This window comes from Wolffia australiana, chromosome 1 (genome assembly GCF_029677425.1).
Source record: "Wolffia australiana isolate 7733 chromosome 1, ASM2967742v1".
In the NCBI taxonomy this organism is placed as follows: Eukaryota; Viridiplantae; Streptophyta; class Magnoliopsida; order Alismatales; family Araceae; genus Wolffia; species Wolffia australiana.
In genome coordinates this window covers 5825654-5840927 of record NC_135835.1, presented here as the reverse complement: position 1 = coordinate 5840927, position 15274 = coordinate 5825654, and the positions used below count along the sequence as shown (strand labels likewise).

The 15274-nt window shown below is 40.8% G+C and overlaps 1 protein-coding gene across 1 annotated transcript; it reads right to left on the bottom strand.

Moving 5' to 3' along the window:
* Positions 1-320: 320 nt before the first annotated feature.
* LOC144703400 (SMAD/FHA domain-containing protein) lies at positions 321-12587 on the bottom strand. The gene is made up of 12 exons (XM_078575586.1): positions 12130-12587; positions 11385-11470; positions 10750-10829; positions 9869-9924; positions 8273-8321; positions 7558-7707; positions 7197-7292; positions 4188-4301; positions 3965-4098; positions 2935-3170; positions 1201-1905; positions 321-577 (listed from the first exon to the last, which is right to left on the bottom strand). Exons 1-12 carry the CDS (start codon positions 12576-12578, stop codon positions 528-530), a joined length of 2205 nt encoding a protein of 734 aa, XP_078431712.1. The 5' UTR covers positions 12579-12587; the 3' UTR covers positions 321-527.
* Positions 12588-15274: the final 2687 nt, after the last annotated feature.

The following is a 15274-nucleotide window of genomic DNA, read 5'->3' as shown; positions in this document are numbered from 1 at the left end:
ATCAAGCTAAATTTATTATCATTTCAATGAATCGAGAACTTTGATGATTATGTTTGAGTTTCCAATGCATTTGCTGCAGTCTGGTAACTTGAGTGGGAAAAAATAACAATCAAAATAACTCAATTTACACACAATACCTGATATAAGTTGTAAGGTGGCATTGTTTGCACCCCTCGCCTCTAACTCTCCATATATTTCCTGTCAAGGGGACTTCAAAAGACAATTTTTCAATGGCTAACGTTGTGCCTAAATATCCTGTTTAAACAGCAAACCGAATACGCGGTAATATACCTTTTACAACAGAAATAACAAATAAGACGCCGCGTTAAATTTTGGGAAGCATGCTCAAAATCTGGACCCAGAGAAAATTAATATTTTACATGAAATTTAAAACAGAGGGAACCTTTCATTAGGATGGATTACTACATGGGAGCTCTGATTGATGTATTCTGAAGATAGCTTTAGATCACCTAATCACCTTCAGATTAGAATTTTACATCATATTTGGAAGCCTGCTGTAAATCAGATCAGTAGCCAAGGCGCTCATTCAAAGATGTCCTTCCATCACCCGATTGCCCTAAGAGAATAGATGAATTAGATAAGTTTTAAGGACGAGAAAAAACACTTTACATTAACTCTAAGAAGACCAGATCTGCATCAGAGTTTGGCACCAAGGATGATAATGATCGATGGATGATAACCACTATAACCAATCATCATCATCCGTAATGATGACGGATCATCATCCTCATTCGTCCAAGCTCAAATATGTCCAAGATCTGCATCAGAGTTTGGCATCAAGGATGATAATGATCGATGGATGATAACCACTATAACCAATCATCATCATCATCATCATCATCGGTAATGATGACGGATCATCATCTTCATGCGTCCAAGCTCAAATAGGTACAACGATGACGACATTTGGGGACCACAATGTCAAATTTATTGTTGTCTGCCAACCCTTTTGACAGAGTTAACGACGATGGATCCTCATTGTCATCGACATCTGATAATCAAAGTCACCGATGGATGAGGAGGGTGACAAGATTCTGTGATCCACCATTGTCTGCCAATTCATCTTTGTCTGCCAACCTTTTTCAGAGTCAATTACAATGAAAAAACAGCGAAGATGAAAAATTCGACTCTGTCCACCAAATGCATAAAATTTTCGAAAAGATCGAAAAAAAAACCTACCTTCAGGAGGCATCCATGCCTCGTATTCCGAGCTTCGCTCAAGAAAAGGAGGTCTCTCTGGACCAAGAACTCTCTTTGCTTTCTTCTTCCCAGATTCGTCTCCACCCTCGACTTCATCCTCCGGAGGAACATACCCTTTTTTATGCTTTAATAGCAGCGCTACGGCATCCGCGACGGCAGATTCTGCATCCAAAGCAGAGGCTGCCGGAGCTTCTTCCCGTCTCTCCTGTTTCCTCTTTCGGAGGATTAAACCCGCTTCCGCTTGTTCTAACCCGTCCTCGTCAATCAAGACCTTCCTATCCTTATAATCTATGAATTCATCTTGTTTCTCTTCGGGTCCCAAACCAGTTCCTTGCTGTTCTTCTTCAGACTTGGCAGTTCCTTCCTTCACAGCTCCAAGCCATTGAGGTTTAGGGACACTGAATACTGCGGGTTTGGATTCTTCCTGAGTCTTAGATTTCGGTTTAATGTCGTCGATCGGAGGGGAGGTAGTTGTCTTTGAATCGGGCTTTTTGGGGGCCAATATTTTCTCCGGTTGGGAAGAGACCTCTTTTACATGGGTCGATGCAGATTTTATCTTCTTGGATTCCCTTTTCTTAGCCGACTCTCCGCTTGGATCAGCGATTTTCAGCAAGTAGAGTATCCGGTCTAGTTCAGATTGGAGAGTAGATATCTCCCCCTGGATTCGAGTTGTTTTATCCAGCACTGCACAAAACGTGGGGAAATCATAACTAATTAACTTTCAAATTGATATAAATATCGATTAGGCAATAAGTTATTTTATCACATGAAAACTGACGAGGAGATAGAATAAAAAGAAAACCAAAGAACTGAGGGTTATAAAAAAGGTCAGAGGCTTTGGTTTTGTCAAACTAAACTGCCAAATTTCAGTTTTCCAGGAGATCTACAGATGGAAGTGTTGAGTAAGAAGATTTTCAAGATGAAAAGCACAGCCGAAATGAAAGGTAAAAAAGAGGGACTGGGCTCTGGGGACAGATGAGAGGGGAATTGAAATAATCCTCCATTACTGCAGAAAAACTTGGGGATTTACCATATGATACGGTCTTTTTAAAAACGTAACAGAGGTGAGCCAAGAAAAGGTGGAGATCCATATCAGCACGTGGAGAGTCTCAAGAAGGAAAACCGATCCTATAAATAAAGAGGGGAAAAGAGACAGAACGACATTATTATTCTGAGGTCGTTTTAAGAATTGTGGTTGCAGAGCAACCACAGGGCTGCTAAGCAGAATCGGGCCTGCTGATCAAAAGGGGGGTGGTCTCTACCAGGACATCTCCATCATCCTAACTCTGTTTCTCTTTCAAGTTACCCAATCTCTCACCTCCCCCATTCTTGATCCGGGATCTCTTTATCTGGATGTTCTAGAACGGTTAAATATTTCAATATATAGAATTGGCATTCTCTTCGAAGAGCAAATCACTATTAAAGATTTTGACTGTATAACCATGTAAATGCCTCGCTCCAAGAAGTCGCACATTGTTTTATGATAACTGGACTAGATATAGACACGGGTAGACGAAGTTGTGAATAAAGTCTAAGTTAGTCAAAATCTGGCCTTTGATTTGTGAATAAAGAGTTTCATATCACATTATGAAAATTCTTTGAAAAAATATGTGTTATGAACCAAGTAAGAAAACTGAAAAGTGATATGCCGCATCGATATCACAGGGAGGTGTAAAATACTTTAAAAGTTAACTTTTTTGCAAAAATGCTCACCAAGCTGGGACGAAAGCCCTGTCATATAAGCATCAAGCTCGTCCCCATCTTCAGGAGTTCCATTTGCGTCCGAATTCATTCGGCATTTCTCCTCCTCGAACAGCGCTATCTTTTCCTCAATTTCCTTCACAAGGGCGTCCTTCTTGTCAAGAAGCGTCTCAGCTGTTTCAACCACTTTCTGCTCAGGATGCTTCTTAGGCTTGGGCTTTGTGCGATCGTAAAACTCATCTTCATCACTGACGGAAAGGAAGCAAACATTTTAGGATAAATTCCACAGATGAATCTAGACACATTTTTTGAATAATTCGATGAACCAAGTAAACAATATAGCAGGGAAGAATATACAGTAAAAATGGATATTTGTCATAAAGCAGACATAGAAGAAAATTAGACTTAATAATAGTCACCAATTAGAGAGAATCAGATGGATATCTGACTTCAAAGTCATGCAGAAGTTAGAGGGTAACATCTGCCTCAGATGATGAATCGGTCTTTTCATGATTTAGAACTGTCCACTACTACGAAGAACACAAGGATGACATATTTATTCGACATGTTTTCTTGTGCAGAGATCAGAGGAAGATTCCATACATTTGGGAATTAAGAAAACTTCAAAATTTTATAGTAGAATTTGGCAGTTGATCATGACTATCAGAATTCCCACGTTAGGGAGGAATTTAGATGGTGGTTTTTTGACGGCTAAATTGGCTTTCATTAAAAAATTCCGAAATACAATTAGTAAAATATGAATCGTCTTCAGATTATTTGAAGACCAATTGATCAAAATTAAATGCTCTGTTGTTTGAAGCCACAACAGATTAGAACCCATGCATCAGTAACCTTTTTTTTTGAAATATAAAAGGGGTGAACACCCGATGAATCGGTGAGCCCCCCCCATCAGGACCTTACAGTCCCTTCACCATCTATCCGATCAAATTCGAATCCCTAATCTAGATTTCTACAGTAACCTTTTTGATTGCAAAGGTCCAAGAATGATTTTTTAAAAAAATACACGTTTAATCGTTATTACCTTAGGATTTCGTCTTCATCATCATCCTTTGAAGCACCCTTTTTCTTACCGTGTGAAGTCTTTGCGCGAGCACCCATACTTTCTTGGATACTGTCATTCAAGGTTTCTTCTAGGCTTTCCAGTTCTTCCAAAATCTGAGCAAGATATGCACAAGTTGGATTAATATTAATAAGGAACAACGAGTACAAGCCAAGAAGATTCATTCCATTAAAATATTTCTGACCTGCCCCATCCTTTGTTCATTTCTAGCAATCTGAGTCTGCTGACCCTGAGTTAACCCACCTTGGGCAATGTCTTTTGCACGAATTGAGTCGATTTCTTTCCTCATATTAGAAACCTTTAGAAAGGAAGCTCATCAGAAAAGTTGAAAATCACGTTAACATCCAAAATAAGACAATATAGAATGAAACTAATAAGTTTGAATCAATGCAAGACCAAAAGACCACTAGTGCCTAAACTTCAAGTGTTACAATTCCTGACCCTTCTCAGGGTTATTTCCCGTCAATTATTTGAGGATACCTTTCATCTAAATACATGTAAACCACCCAGATAAAGAGAGCAGGTGAGAATAAGTCGCCTGTTGGCTCATATGCAATAAAGGAGGAAGAAGAAGGAAGCAGGAGATGCTTCCAAGGAAGTACAGGTGGCAATCTGGGCCTGTCGCCACCTTTGTTCCTCTGTTACCTTCTTATTTTCTCAATGTTGAATGGGCTTTATATGTTTTTCTGTGCCTCTTTCTTTCTAAATCTAACGCCTCTCTCTATATGTATCTCCTTGAAGAGAACCCTAATCAAGCAGTTTAGTTTTTCTACATTTTTCTCTCTCCTCGGAGCTTTCTCTCTCCCCGGAGCTTCCCTTCTCCTAGGACTTCTTCACTCAATATATCAAGGTCTCTATCATTAATCTCGTCAAATTTTAGTCCAGGGAAAAAATTAAAATATTCCTAATCCATCAACAACTTGTGCGTCTAGAAAATTCTGGCCACAGATAAATTCTTTCTCTACCCTTTATGATAGGGTCGACTAGATTCCAATGTTCAAGAGAATCAATTCCGATGTTCAAGACGACCTTACCATACACATATTACGAGATTGTTATGGTCAATGGCTAAACTGGGAGGATAAAGCGGTCACAGCTAGAGGGACGTCGGCCTTCTGGCAGGGACTTAGACAGATTTTCCCCCGAGTCCGTGAGTTCTTCTCGGCAAGGCTAGGTGTCGGGACGCTATTCCAATATCGGTTGGATCCATGGTCGCCGCGTGGCCTGCTCTGACAGACGTTCCCAAGGCTTTTTGCAATGACCCAAAGCCCAAGTATCATGGTGGGAGAATGCAGGGATGGCACATGATGTCTGCCGATAGCCGACGCCCAGTCGGAACAGAGGTTGATGGAGCTCCTAAACAACCAACACAACTTGGGATAATGGAGTCCACGACCTGGGGAGCAAGATGCCTGAGAATGGATCAACGCTCAATTTACTGTCAAAAAAGTATACGAGAGGATCCGCGAAGACATTGAAGAGGAGCAGCTGGTCATACTGGCATGTCGGCCTATCTGGTGTCAAAAAATCCCCCTGAAAGTGAAGATATTTGCGTGGCTACTATTGTGAAGAAGATGGGTGAGATGAGCCTTTCGTAAGAAGATGTATCCAGATACATCGGCTGTGTGCCCCCAATGCTTCGGGGAGGAGGACTGCAACCATATATTTTTCACTGCCTGTCGCTTGCAAGACTTGGGGCATTCTGGAGCCACCATTGACAGAGACAACTCGGAGGATACCTTTTGGGGTCTATGTGGCGGAACGGATCTAAGAGGAGAGAAGTGAAGGGTTGAGCTCTGACAGTGTTGTGGGCCATATGGCTTCACTGAAACAAGGTAGCGATCAAGGCCGACAGGTCTCTGCGGAGGGACTTATCTACAAAGCTGAAGTCATCATAGCGACTTGGCTCCCCCAGCTTGTAAGTCAAGAGGGAGGGTTTGAATTTTTGGGGATAGTAGTCTTGTTCGGGATGTACTGGTACAAAGTGGGTGACCACCACTCTGTCAGATGACTGCCACATGTAATTTTCTTCTTCAAAAAAAAAAACTCAAAGAATACTGTTCTGTAAATATACCATCATAAGATCTAATAATCCACTAACAAAAACACATGCATATGCCACTTTTATTAAATACTAAACGGACGTTGGTTCCATATTTAAGGGAGTTCAAACTCTTGATGGTTAAGGGGTTTTGCCATCTCGTGTTTCCCTTCTGAATCCTCTTTGCCTTCATTGATTAGTGCTGGACAGAACAACATAAGCTGACCAACATGTATGAAACTTTGTGGATATGGATGAAGAAACTAAAGCATCAAAAGTGACTGCATTACCTATTGGAAAAACACCTTTCTGCTATACATGGGTTTATACTTTTAAATAGAAGGCAGATAGAACTGTCAAGAAATGCGAGGGCTGAGCTGTGACAGAAGGATACGCCCACACATACCTTTTTGAAGAAAAGATACACTCAATGATACAGAATCAATTTAGTGAAGATATTTGCTGAGACATGAAAAGAATACTGGTAAAATACAGATGAATCTCGGTGCCAACCATGGATGGGATCTTCAACAATATGATACTAACTAGGCTGCTCAATGGTGACTAAGAGAAAGTATGAAGAGAAACGATGCGATCCAACAAAGTCTTCCTGGAAATAACAATAATAGACACAAGGGGGAGAACTAAAAAGCTTATTTAAACAACCAATTCTCTTGTGAAAAAAACAAAGTTGCGATTTTAACTAGGGTTCGCCTGTCCTGATACTAGTATCGAATTACGGTATCGGGACGGATATTGTACTGGATACCGAAAATTAAATTTTTGGTATCCGTTTTTATTGATATCCGGATATCGGATATCAATATTGGATATCGGTTGCTACAGTACCGATATCCGGGTATCAAAATCCGATATCTGGTATCTGATACCCTTTTTGTTCTTACCCCCGATATCCGTCTAGACCTAAAGGACGGATATCGACCGTTATCAAATATCCGAGAACAGACACCGTCCCAGTTTTTTCTCGGATATTCGATATCGGTTGTCCGATATCGGATATCGGTTGGACAATCACTAATTTTAACATGATAGAAGATGATGACAAAAAGATCAATACGATGAAGGAGTGAATGAGTACTTTTTTTGAAGAAAAAAGCACTAAATGCGGTATAGGGGGATACAGCTCCTCACCTTTTCCATTCGCTTGATGATCTTGCTGCGTGTCTTCTCCTGTCTTTCAGTTAGTTGCCCCTTGTAATTTTGCCAGGTCACTTCTTCTGCATCGTTCTGTAAAATTAAAATTATTAACTTTCAGAAAACATTCATCGAAGTAATATTTAACAAAAGAGGAAAGAATCAGGAAGTTAAGCGAAATGAGTCCTACAGAGAGTAAAATTTGCATTGATATTTTATGCTGTGAAAAATGGAGAATTTTTTTTTTGAAAAGTATGATTAAGACATAAATGGCGACAATCTTTCTGAAACCATTTTCACAACAAATAAATCTTCGTCAGTGAAGAATTTTTCTACAATTACATCAATGAAACACCACCTCACTCGTGTCTTCTATTGCATCTTCACCCATTCCCCAAGAGATGCCATCCTCCATGGAAGCTTGCGCCCTTGCACGCAAAAGAGAAGCCTCCCGATCTTGTAATTCCTCTCTAACCCTAGCGTTTCTCAAATTCTTCAGGTCACCTTCCTGTGTAGACCACCAAATTCATTTCAGACAATGTAACCCAGTTCATACAGATGAGTCAACATCACTAAAACAAGAGGAATCAGCCCCATCAAATGTACAAAAATATAAAAATGATAAAATCATTTTGATAGCTGTCAAAAAATGAAGGCTGCAACGAGAGTGATGCCATCAGCTGAGTACAGAGAAATTCCAAAGGAGAAATAACTCCAGAGGATTTCTATCCCTTTTATTAAGAAGTCTACTCATACAACTACTTATGTGGGCTGAGAACAACTGACCCATTACAAATTATTATCACGGATATAAGTAAAGTACAGGAGACTTCTAACACTTAAATAAAGACATATGAATGTGTTTATTCTTGACAATAGAAAATCTGAAAATTACGACAAAAAGTGAAAATATAACTGCCAGGAAAATGTGGGGTTCATTTGCTAGATGTAAGGATGGAAGTCCATGAAAATGACACAAGAAATGTCAAAAATAAGAAATCTGTTAAGAAATATAACAGTTGGACAGCAGTGAAGGCCACACACATGACGATAACCAAAATCAAAGTACTTACTGGGGGCATCAAATCTGAAGGTCCTTGAAAGATGTACAAACGGGATGATCTGAGATATGCAATGTCCAATCAGATCCTCAAAGAGTATAATGTTGCAGTAAAAATGCAAAATTCGTGCATCGTAAATTTCTCATGGAATTAAATTCATGTAACTATTGTCGTTTCCTAACATTACCTATTATATGAACTGACATTTTCCACATAGACATATAAACCCCCTCCGCAAGAGCAATGAAAACTCTAATATGATCCCCAACCCTCCTTAGGGAAAACCCGTCTTTTGCCTTTTTTGTCTTCCCTTTAAATAGGGCAGCTGTCCCTCTAGGAGGGCAGCCAGCAGGACGCATTATGAAGTTGAAGCTCCGTGTCTCTTTTCCTCAACCTCAAAGTTTTATCTCCCTCTACAATTCCTTGTCCTCATGATCATCTCTCCTTTACTGCATCTTCAGGAGGGTCATCCCTGATTGATCCCTACCTCCTCAGTTCAACATCTCATCCTGTTCTCCTCTCCAACCCAGGACCTTCTCTCTCTCATCTCCGTCTCTACCCCCAATGCCATCTCTATGACTGAACATGGAACAGTGATCAAATTGAGGCATCTCATTATCTATATATGTTGAGTTACATCGAAGAAGATAGGACCTATGTGGTCTGTATCAGACTCAAAACAACAGATTTCTAACAAAAGCGTCAGATTCTGATCTTCTCTGATTCTTGAACATTTTTCTTTAACTCTTCAATGTTAAAGCCAGAGGGGGGACTCCACAATGTCCTGCATAGGCACCGTAGCAGACTCCGAGTGGGACAAGAGCCATCTGCTGACAACCGAGGACCCCCCATCGAACCCGAGGTCTCACTATTGTATCTCTTTACTTTGTGCCGTGGGCATGGGAGAATGAGGTCCACATGTAATTGAGATATGTGTGCTTGCGACATGCCAACAAACTGTAGCGAACAATATATAAAACACCCCTGGATGGCTTCCGGGGCTTGGCTGGATCGGTCTATGAGCACGACCGTAGGGTCGATCATATCCTACCCAAGGGTCGGTTACGACCCGCCCATGGGAGACAAAAAATACTCTTCAATGTTAAGAAATGTGAAAAAATATTTGTTAGTGATGTCCCCATTCCTATTTCCCAGCCATTTTACATTTATGTGAGTGGGCCTCGTGTTATAAGTGGCCCACCTTTCTTTCTGTTCTAATAAACTATGGTCAGTGGGCCACGTGAATAATAAGTGACTTAACTTAGCGGGTTGTTGCCCAGTATTAGTTACGCAGGTATCTAAACCTGCTATTCACATGAATAGAAATTAGAGGTTCTGGTCCTTCCACCTGTCCAAACCCAAGCGGTGGGACCTAGCGGGCACTGACTGCTGTCACACAGAGTTAATGTTATTTTCCTTTTTTTTTGAAAGATGATTCAAAGCAATCACCCGGCAAAGCGGTAACCACCCAATGGTACACGTGAAGAGCCCTAAAGCTCTACCCAAAGGTATCCAATTCTCTTCTTTCAAAAAAAAAAATTATCCGATTCTCAAATAGCTAAAGGAACAGAAAACGGCAATGTACTGCTGAAGAGAAAGAGTACATACTGCCCAAATCGAATTATATCACCGACATGCACTTCAGTGTACGATTTCTTCATGATCTGACATGAGTTAAATGAAAACATTATCAGACAAAGACAAAACCATAAACAATCCCACATAAAGATGCTAAGCTACAAGAGTGAGCTAAATGAAAACATTATCAGACAAAGACAAAACCATAAACAATCCCACATAAAGATGCTAAGCTACTTTCACTTTTTTACCCTCACAAGAGAAGAATATATGGTTGTTAACGGACAAAGCCAGCTCGGGGGACCGTATTTTAATGCACTTTTATCTAGTTGTTTACCATTTTTCAAGCATTTAAAATTCGAATAAAATGCATAAACCTTAATCTTCATTTTAAATACTTTATCCGTGTTTTTTTTGTGAAAAGTTAACTGTTCTACATCAACGCCAAAATGAAACGTTAAATAAACCTACATCAACAATACTTAAAATCATATTACGAGGTCATTTAAAATGTCTGTCTCTTCGTCTTGCCCCTGTATTCATAACGTGATGAAAATATGCTGGCGTAAATGTTATGCAAGTAAACCTCCAATATGCGTTACTGCAATCAGAACAACTAGCTAGATGATGCTCAAGGTCACCTTCAATGGATTGGGCCACTAAGCTGTGTTCATCTGTCATCATTGTAACACCGGTACATAATAATATTTTCACGAATCTCCGATTGAACCATAAAAATTAAAAGACGCATAAATTCCACTATCATTAACATCTAGAATCACTTCAGGTTGACACAAGTAACTCAAGAAGAGTGAGATCCCTTCCTACTAAAAATATTTTTCCATATATTATATACTGTATTTTTGAAGAAAATTTTTCTCATAGAATATGTCATGAAGAATGCGCTGCACCTGACGCTTGTTGAGAAAGGTGCCATGCGTACTTCCCAAATCATAAATAAACGCTTCACTTTCCTTCCTATACTGAAGCACTGGAAAGAGAAAAAATTAACTGTGTGTCAAAATTTAAAAGTTAAACAGCTCCAAACCCTTAGTTGCACTGCTTACAAGAAATAGATAGTTCGAAATTATACATAATTTCCCTGTATCCTAATCAGAAATATGATAAAGAAACATATGATGGCGTGCAATAATGAGATAGTCCACACGCAATGGTTCCGCACTTGTTGGCTGGATACTAGTCTATCATTTCGACAGAAGACTTTATCAGGTCGAGTTGTCGGTACATAAAAAAGATTTCCAAATAAATGTAAATATCTATCTATAAGCAGTATCTGAAATATTTTTAGGCCGAACTAGATGTATAAATCAAAATTTGTGCATTAAATATATTGTTCATTCTTAGGAAATTTAAGGATAGCAACAGTGAGACTTTCTGCCATAAGTATTACAAACTCATCTCACCCTCCTTGCACTTCACATAAATATCATCTGCTCTAAGAGGGCAATTCTAAAGCTAATGAAAGACTTATTATTTGGAGTTCCAAAAGGACCGCCTGAAATTCATGGAAAATGGAAGCTCGTACCTGCGTGGAATCTAGAAATTGTGGGGTGCTCAAGCACAAAATCGCAAAGATCTACGCGTCCAAACATGTATGCACCTTTTTCTAACCTGAAGCAACCATAGCAAATCACTCTGCCAAATTATCGGTATATCAAACAGAAGACGCCCAAAAAGATTACACGTATATTCCTGTACCGATACCAATATATATTTTTTTTGAATTAATGTACCGATACCAATATTACAATTTCGCAAGATTCAAAAGGATTATAATATATCTCAAGTCCCGACCGTATCGAACAAAGAGATACCAAAGCTCTGTTGAAGGCGTATTCTATCTAAATGTTTTGAAATGATCCTGGAAGGTACTTCCCCTTCACCTATGAGTGGATGTATTGGATGAAGCACTGAAAAATCGGACTCAACATAGCTGAGAATCGGTCGAATAATTTTTTTCTGAGTTTCAGCATCATAAATTTGTATAATGATTTTATTAAAGGCTCTGCCCAACTCCTTCGCTCCAGAGCATCTCAGCTACAAGCTTAACAAAAAAGTGAATATCGTTCAAATCTTTCAAAATGATAAAAAACGAGGATCTTCTTCTTAGGTAATCCATAAACCATTAAATCATAATGCCTGATAGTTACATGAGTTGGAAAGAAGACTTTCGAATGCCACATGGAATAAAATGTAAGAAATCTCCTGCACAGTCGTTTAGGAATGAACAATTAAACATTCAAACAAACAAAACGAGGTGAACGACTTACACGTCCAGTTTCCCGACGATGGACCCATCTTTGAGGACTTCAAAGTAGAAAGGTTTCCCCGGAGGTCCACTCCAAGGCGGAATCGCATATGGCGGCGAAAATTGTCTCCCTGATGAGCTATCCCTCGAAGACGGCTTCTCCAACGCTTCCTTCAGATCGGACCCTTCCGATTCGAGCTTAACCTCAATAAAGGAAGATGATAACGAAGGATTACCTCCGGAAATCGACTTAGGCGTTGAGTTCAGAGCCCTCAGCGGGGGAGGTCCCATGGAAACTTTCACAGGGGGGGATTCTTCCGCCATTTCAGGCAACTGCACAGCTTCCACCTTCGCCTCTTCCGCCATTACAGTTACTAGATCTACCTCAACAACGCGATCGCTTCCATTTTCTGCATCATCGGCTGCGCAGCGTGGCTGCGAGCTGGATTCAGTTACTGGATTCTGCTCCATTTCCTATTGCCCGCCCTCCAAGAGAGTGAGAGAGATGAATTTATAGAACCGATGAATTCAAACGAATTTCGTATTTCGGGTCGGGCGGGGACCCGAATTTATGACCGAATGGTCCGTTTCCGTTTAAATGAGCGGAGCATGAGGTGGACTTAGGGAACGGCACGTCCGGGACGTGACGAGACGGATGACGAGTTGTGACAGATGGTGATGTGATGAAATGTTCGTCACGTCACCGTCACGTCACTCCTCCATGAATTTTCAAAAAAATCGTCACCGACCCGTCACTCGTCCGTAGATCCTCATCACCGTCATGTCACCGTCACGGTGACGGCGTCACTGTCACCGTGACGGATAGTGACGGATAATATTTTCATTTTTATATCTAATGTATTTTTATCTTATTGTTATTGTGTATTTGTGTTGTCACCGGCCCTCTCCCTCTCTCTCTCAACTCCTACAATTATCCCCTTACAATCCCTCCCTCTCCTTGTCCCCTTACGATCTCTTTCCCTCTCTCTGTCTCTCGCTGGATCGCTCCCTCAGTCCCTCTTCCTCTTCTCTCTGGGTCGCTCTGTCTCCTTCGCCCTCTCCTGCAGTCCTTCTCCCTCTCCCTTTGTGGATCTCTCCCTCAGTCCCTTTCCCCGTCTCTATTTGGATCGTCGCCACTCCTCCAGTTCTCCCTCTCTATCTGTGGAAGAAGTTTTTTTCTTCTCTCGCACGGACGGGGATTTCCACGTAGGGCTGGATACCAGATTGGGGGTCGCGATCAGCCTGCTGATCTCTCGGGGTATAATCAGGTAATTTGTTAGAAGTTTTTCATTCTTCGCCGTTTGTATTTTTTTGCTGGAAAACGAGATTGAAATTAGATTGAATTATTGCACGTTTCTCGTTTCTTCGGCGGGATTCTCCATTTATTTCTGTCCCTCCCTCTCTATCTCCCTCTCTCACTCTCTATCGTCGGGATTCTCCATTTTATCTGGCATCGAAGTGGCAATATTTACCGATCATGTTTACTTGTGATGAAGGGGGAAGCTAATATCTATGTTGATATTAAGTGTTTGATAAGAGAATATCTAATATTCTCACTCTCTCTCTACTCTCTCTACCCTCTCTTGCTCTCCCACCCTCTCCCTCACTCTATTTAATTCCCGTTAATTATGTCTTAATGGTGATTTTGAATTGGCAAGGTTTTTATCAATGTTTTTTGCTGGTTCCCCTGATTCTCCCCTCATTGCCGGGCCACTTTTATCACACACGACTACCACCTTTTTTAACAATTTCTGTCCGGTCATTGATGCAATCAGACGTTTGTTGGTGGAAAGAGTTTGATTGGCTCCTGTCATCACAACGTCAAAACAAATCTATGAATGTGTACTTTAGAAGTGGATGTCTACTTTCTAATTTTGCTTCGGTGCTAAAGGTAGTCCCATTGTCATTTATGACAAGTGATCATTAAAGAGACATTAAGGATGTTCTTTTCAGGAGTCATGGATCATTTCATCTATGAATTACGAGTCCCACTGCAATTTTTTCCAATTTCTCCTCGAGCCAATTGGTTACTCAGATATTAAATGCCTAATTTACAATGATGAATCAGTGGGCATGTGTAATGGCCGAGGTAGTGGGCCTGCGGATGATGGAGAGGCAGCAAAGGGAGCCACCAGTTCAGCCATGAATTGTGTCTCATAGGGTGGCACAGAGTATGGGGAGATACCTACATGAGTAGGGTACTATGCTAGAATGGTTCCCCAAAGCCGTTTTCTATGCGATTAGAAGATTATAAAGAAATCTAGGTCAGTTATATTATACATTAAATTTATGCCTGTTCAGTTCCTGTTTAACTTTGAAATATATTCCGGACACATTTCCTCTTTGATGCACGTCTGAAGTTGAGTCATAGAAAACGTCTTTGGAGCTTCCAACCTGTATTTAGCGTCAAAGCATCATTTTCTTATATCATATGAATACTTGTGTTCTGTCGTACGTTGTATGATGTTAGACTGTGCGTCACAGAGCTCAGCTTTACTGACCCAGAGTGCTACTCCCTTTGTGGCTCCTGCTTCTCAGCAAAGGGCATTAATCTCAATCAATGTACGATAACTGAGGCGTACGGGTAGGGCGGTGCCGTCAAGAAGACGCGAGAAAAAACTAAGGAGATCATAGCGTAGTTCGTCTGTCTCACGGACTCCCCGTGGGCTATAGTGGACAACGTGGGGTTCAAGATTATGTGGAAGTACGTCGCGGACATGACAGTTGACCCGCCAGGTTTGAAGGCAATCAAGGATGCGACGCGCAAGCTATATGGGAACATGAAGGGAAAGCTTGTGTCGTTATTAGCAGATGTCCCTAGTGTGTCCCTAACAGTTGATGCGTGGACCACCGAGAATTCCTGTGGTCTTCTCAGCATCACGGTTCACTGGGTGAACAGCATGTGGGAACTATGCGAACGTGTACTTGCTATACGTGATCTAGTCGGCAAACACAGTGGCGAGAATATGAGCGCAATAGTCCTCCAAGTGTCGGAAGACTTCGGCTTGAAAACGAAGGTCGAAAGCTCTTAAACTGGCTTCAATTTTAGCTCCTACATCCGTTTTGGAAGACTAACAATTTTGATTTGCAGGTTAGTTCAATCACCACCGACAATGCGTCAAGCAACGAGCGGATGGTAGGGCTACTCGCAAAGGAACTAAAATCGA

Coding starts and splice junctions, on each gene's coding strand:
- LOC144703400 (XM_078575586.1), bottom strand. CDS start 12,578: ATGGAGCAGAATCCAGTAACTGAATCCAGCTCGCAGCCACGCTGCGCA. Junction 10,830..11,384: donor AATTTCTAGATTCCACGCAG/GTACGAGCTTCC, acceptor TTCTCTTTCCAG/TGCTTCAGTATAGGAAGGAA. Junction 9,925..10,749: donor CCTTTCTCAACAAGCGTCAG/GTGCAGCGCATT, acceptor AACTCATGTCAG/ATCATGAAGAAATCGTACAC.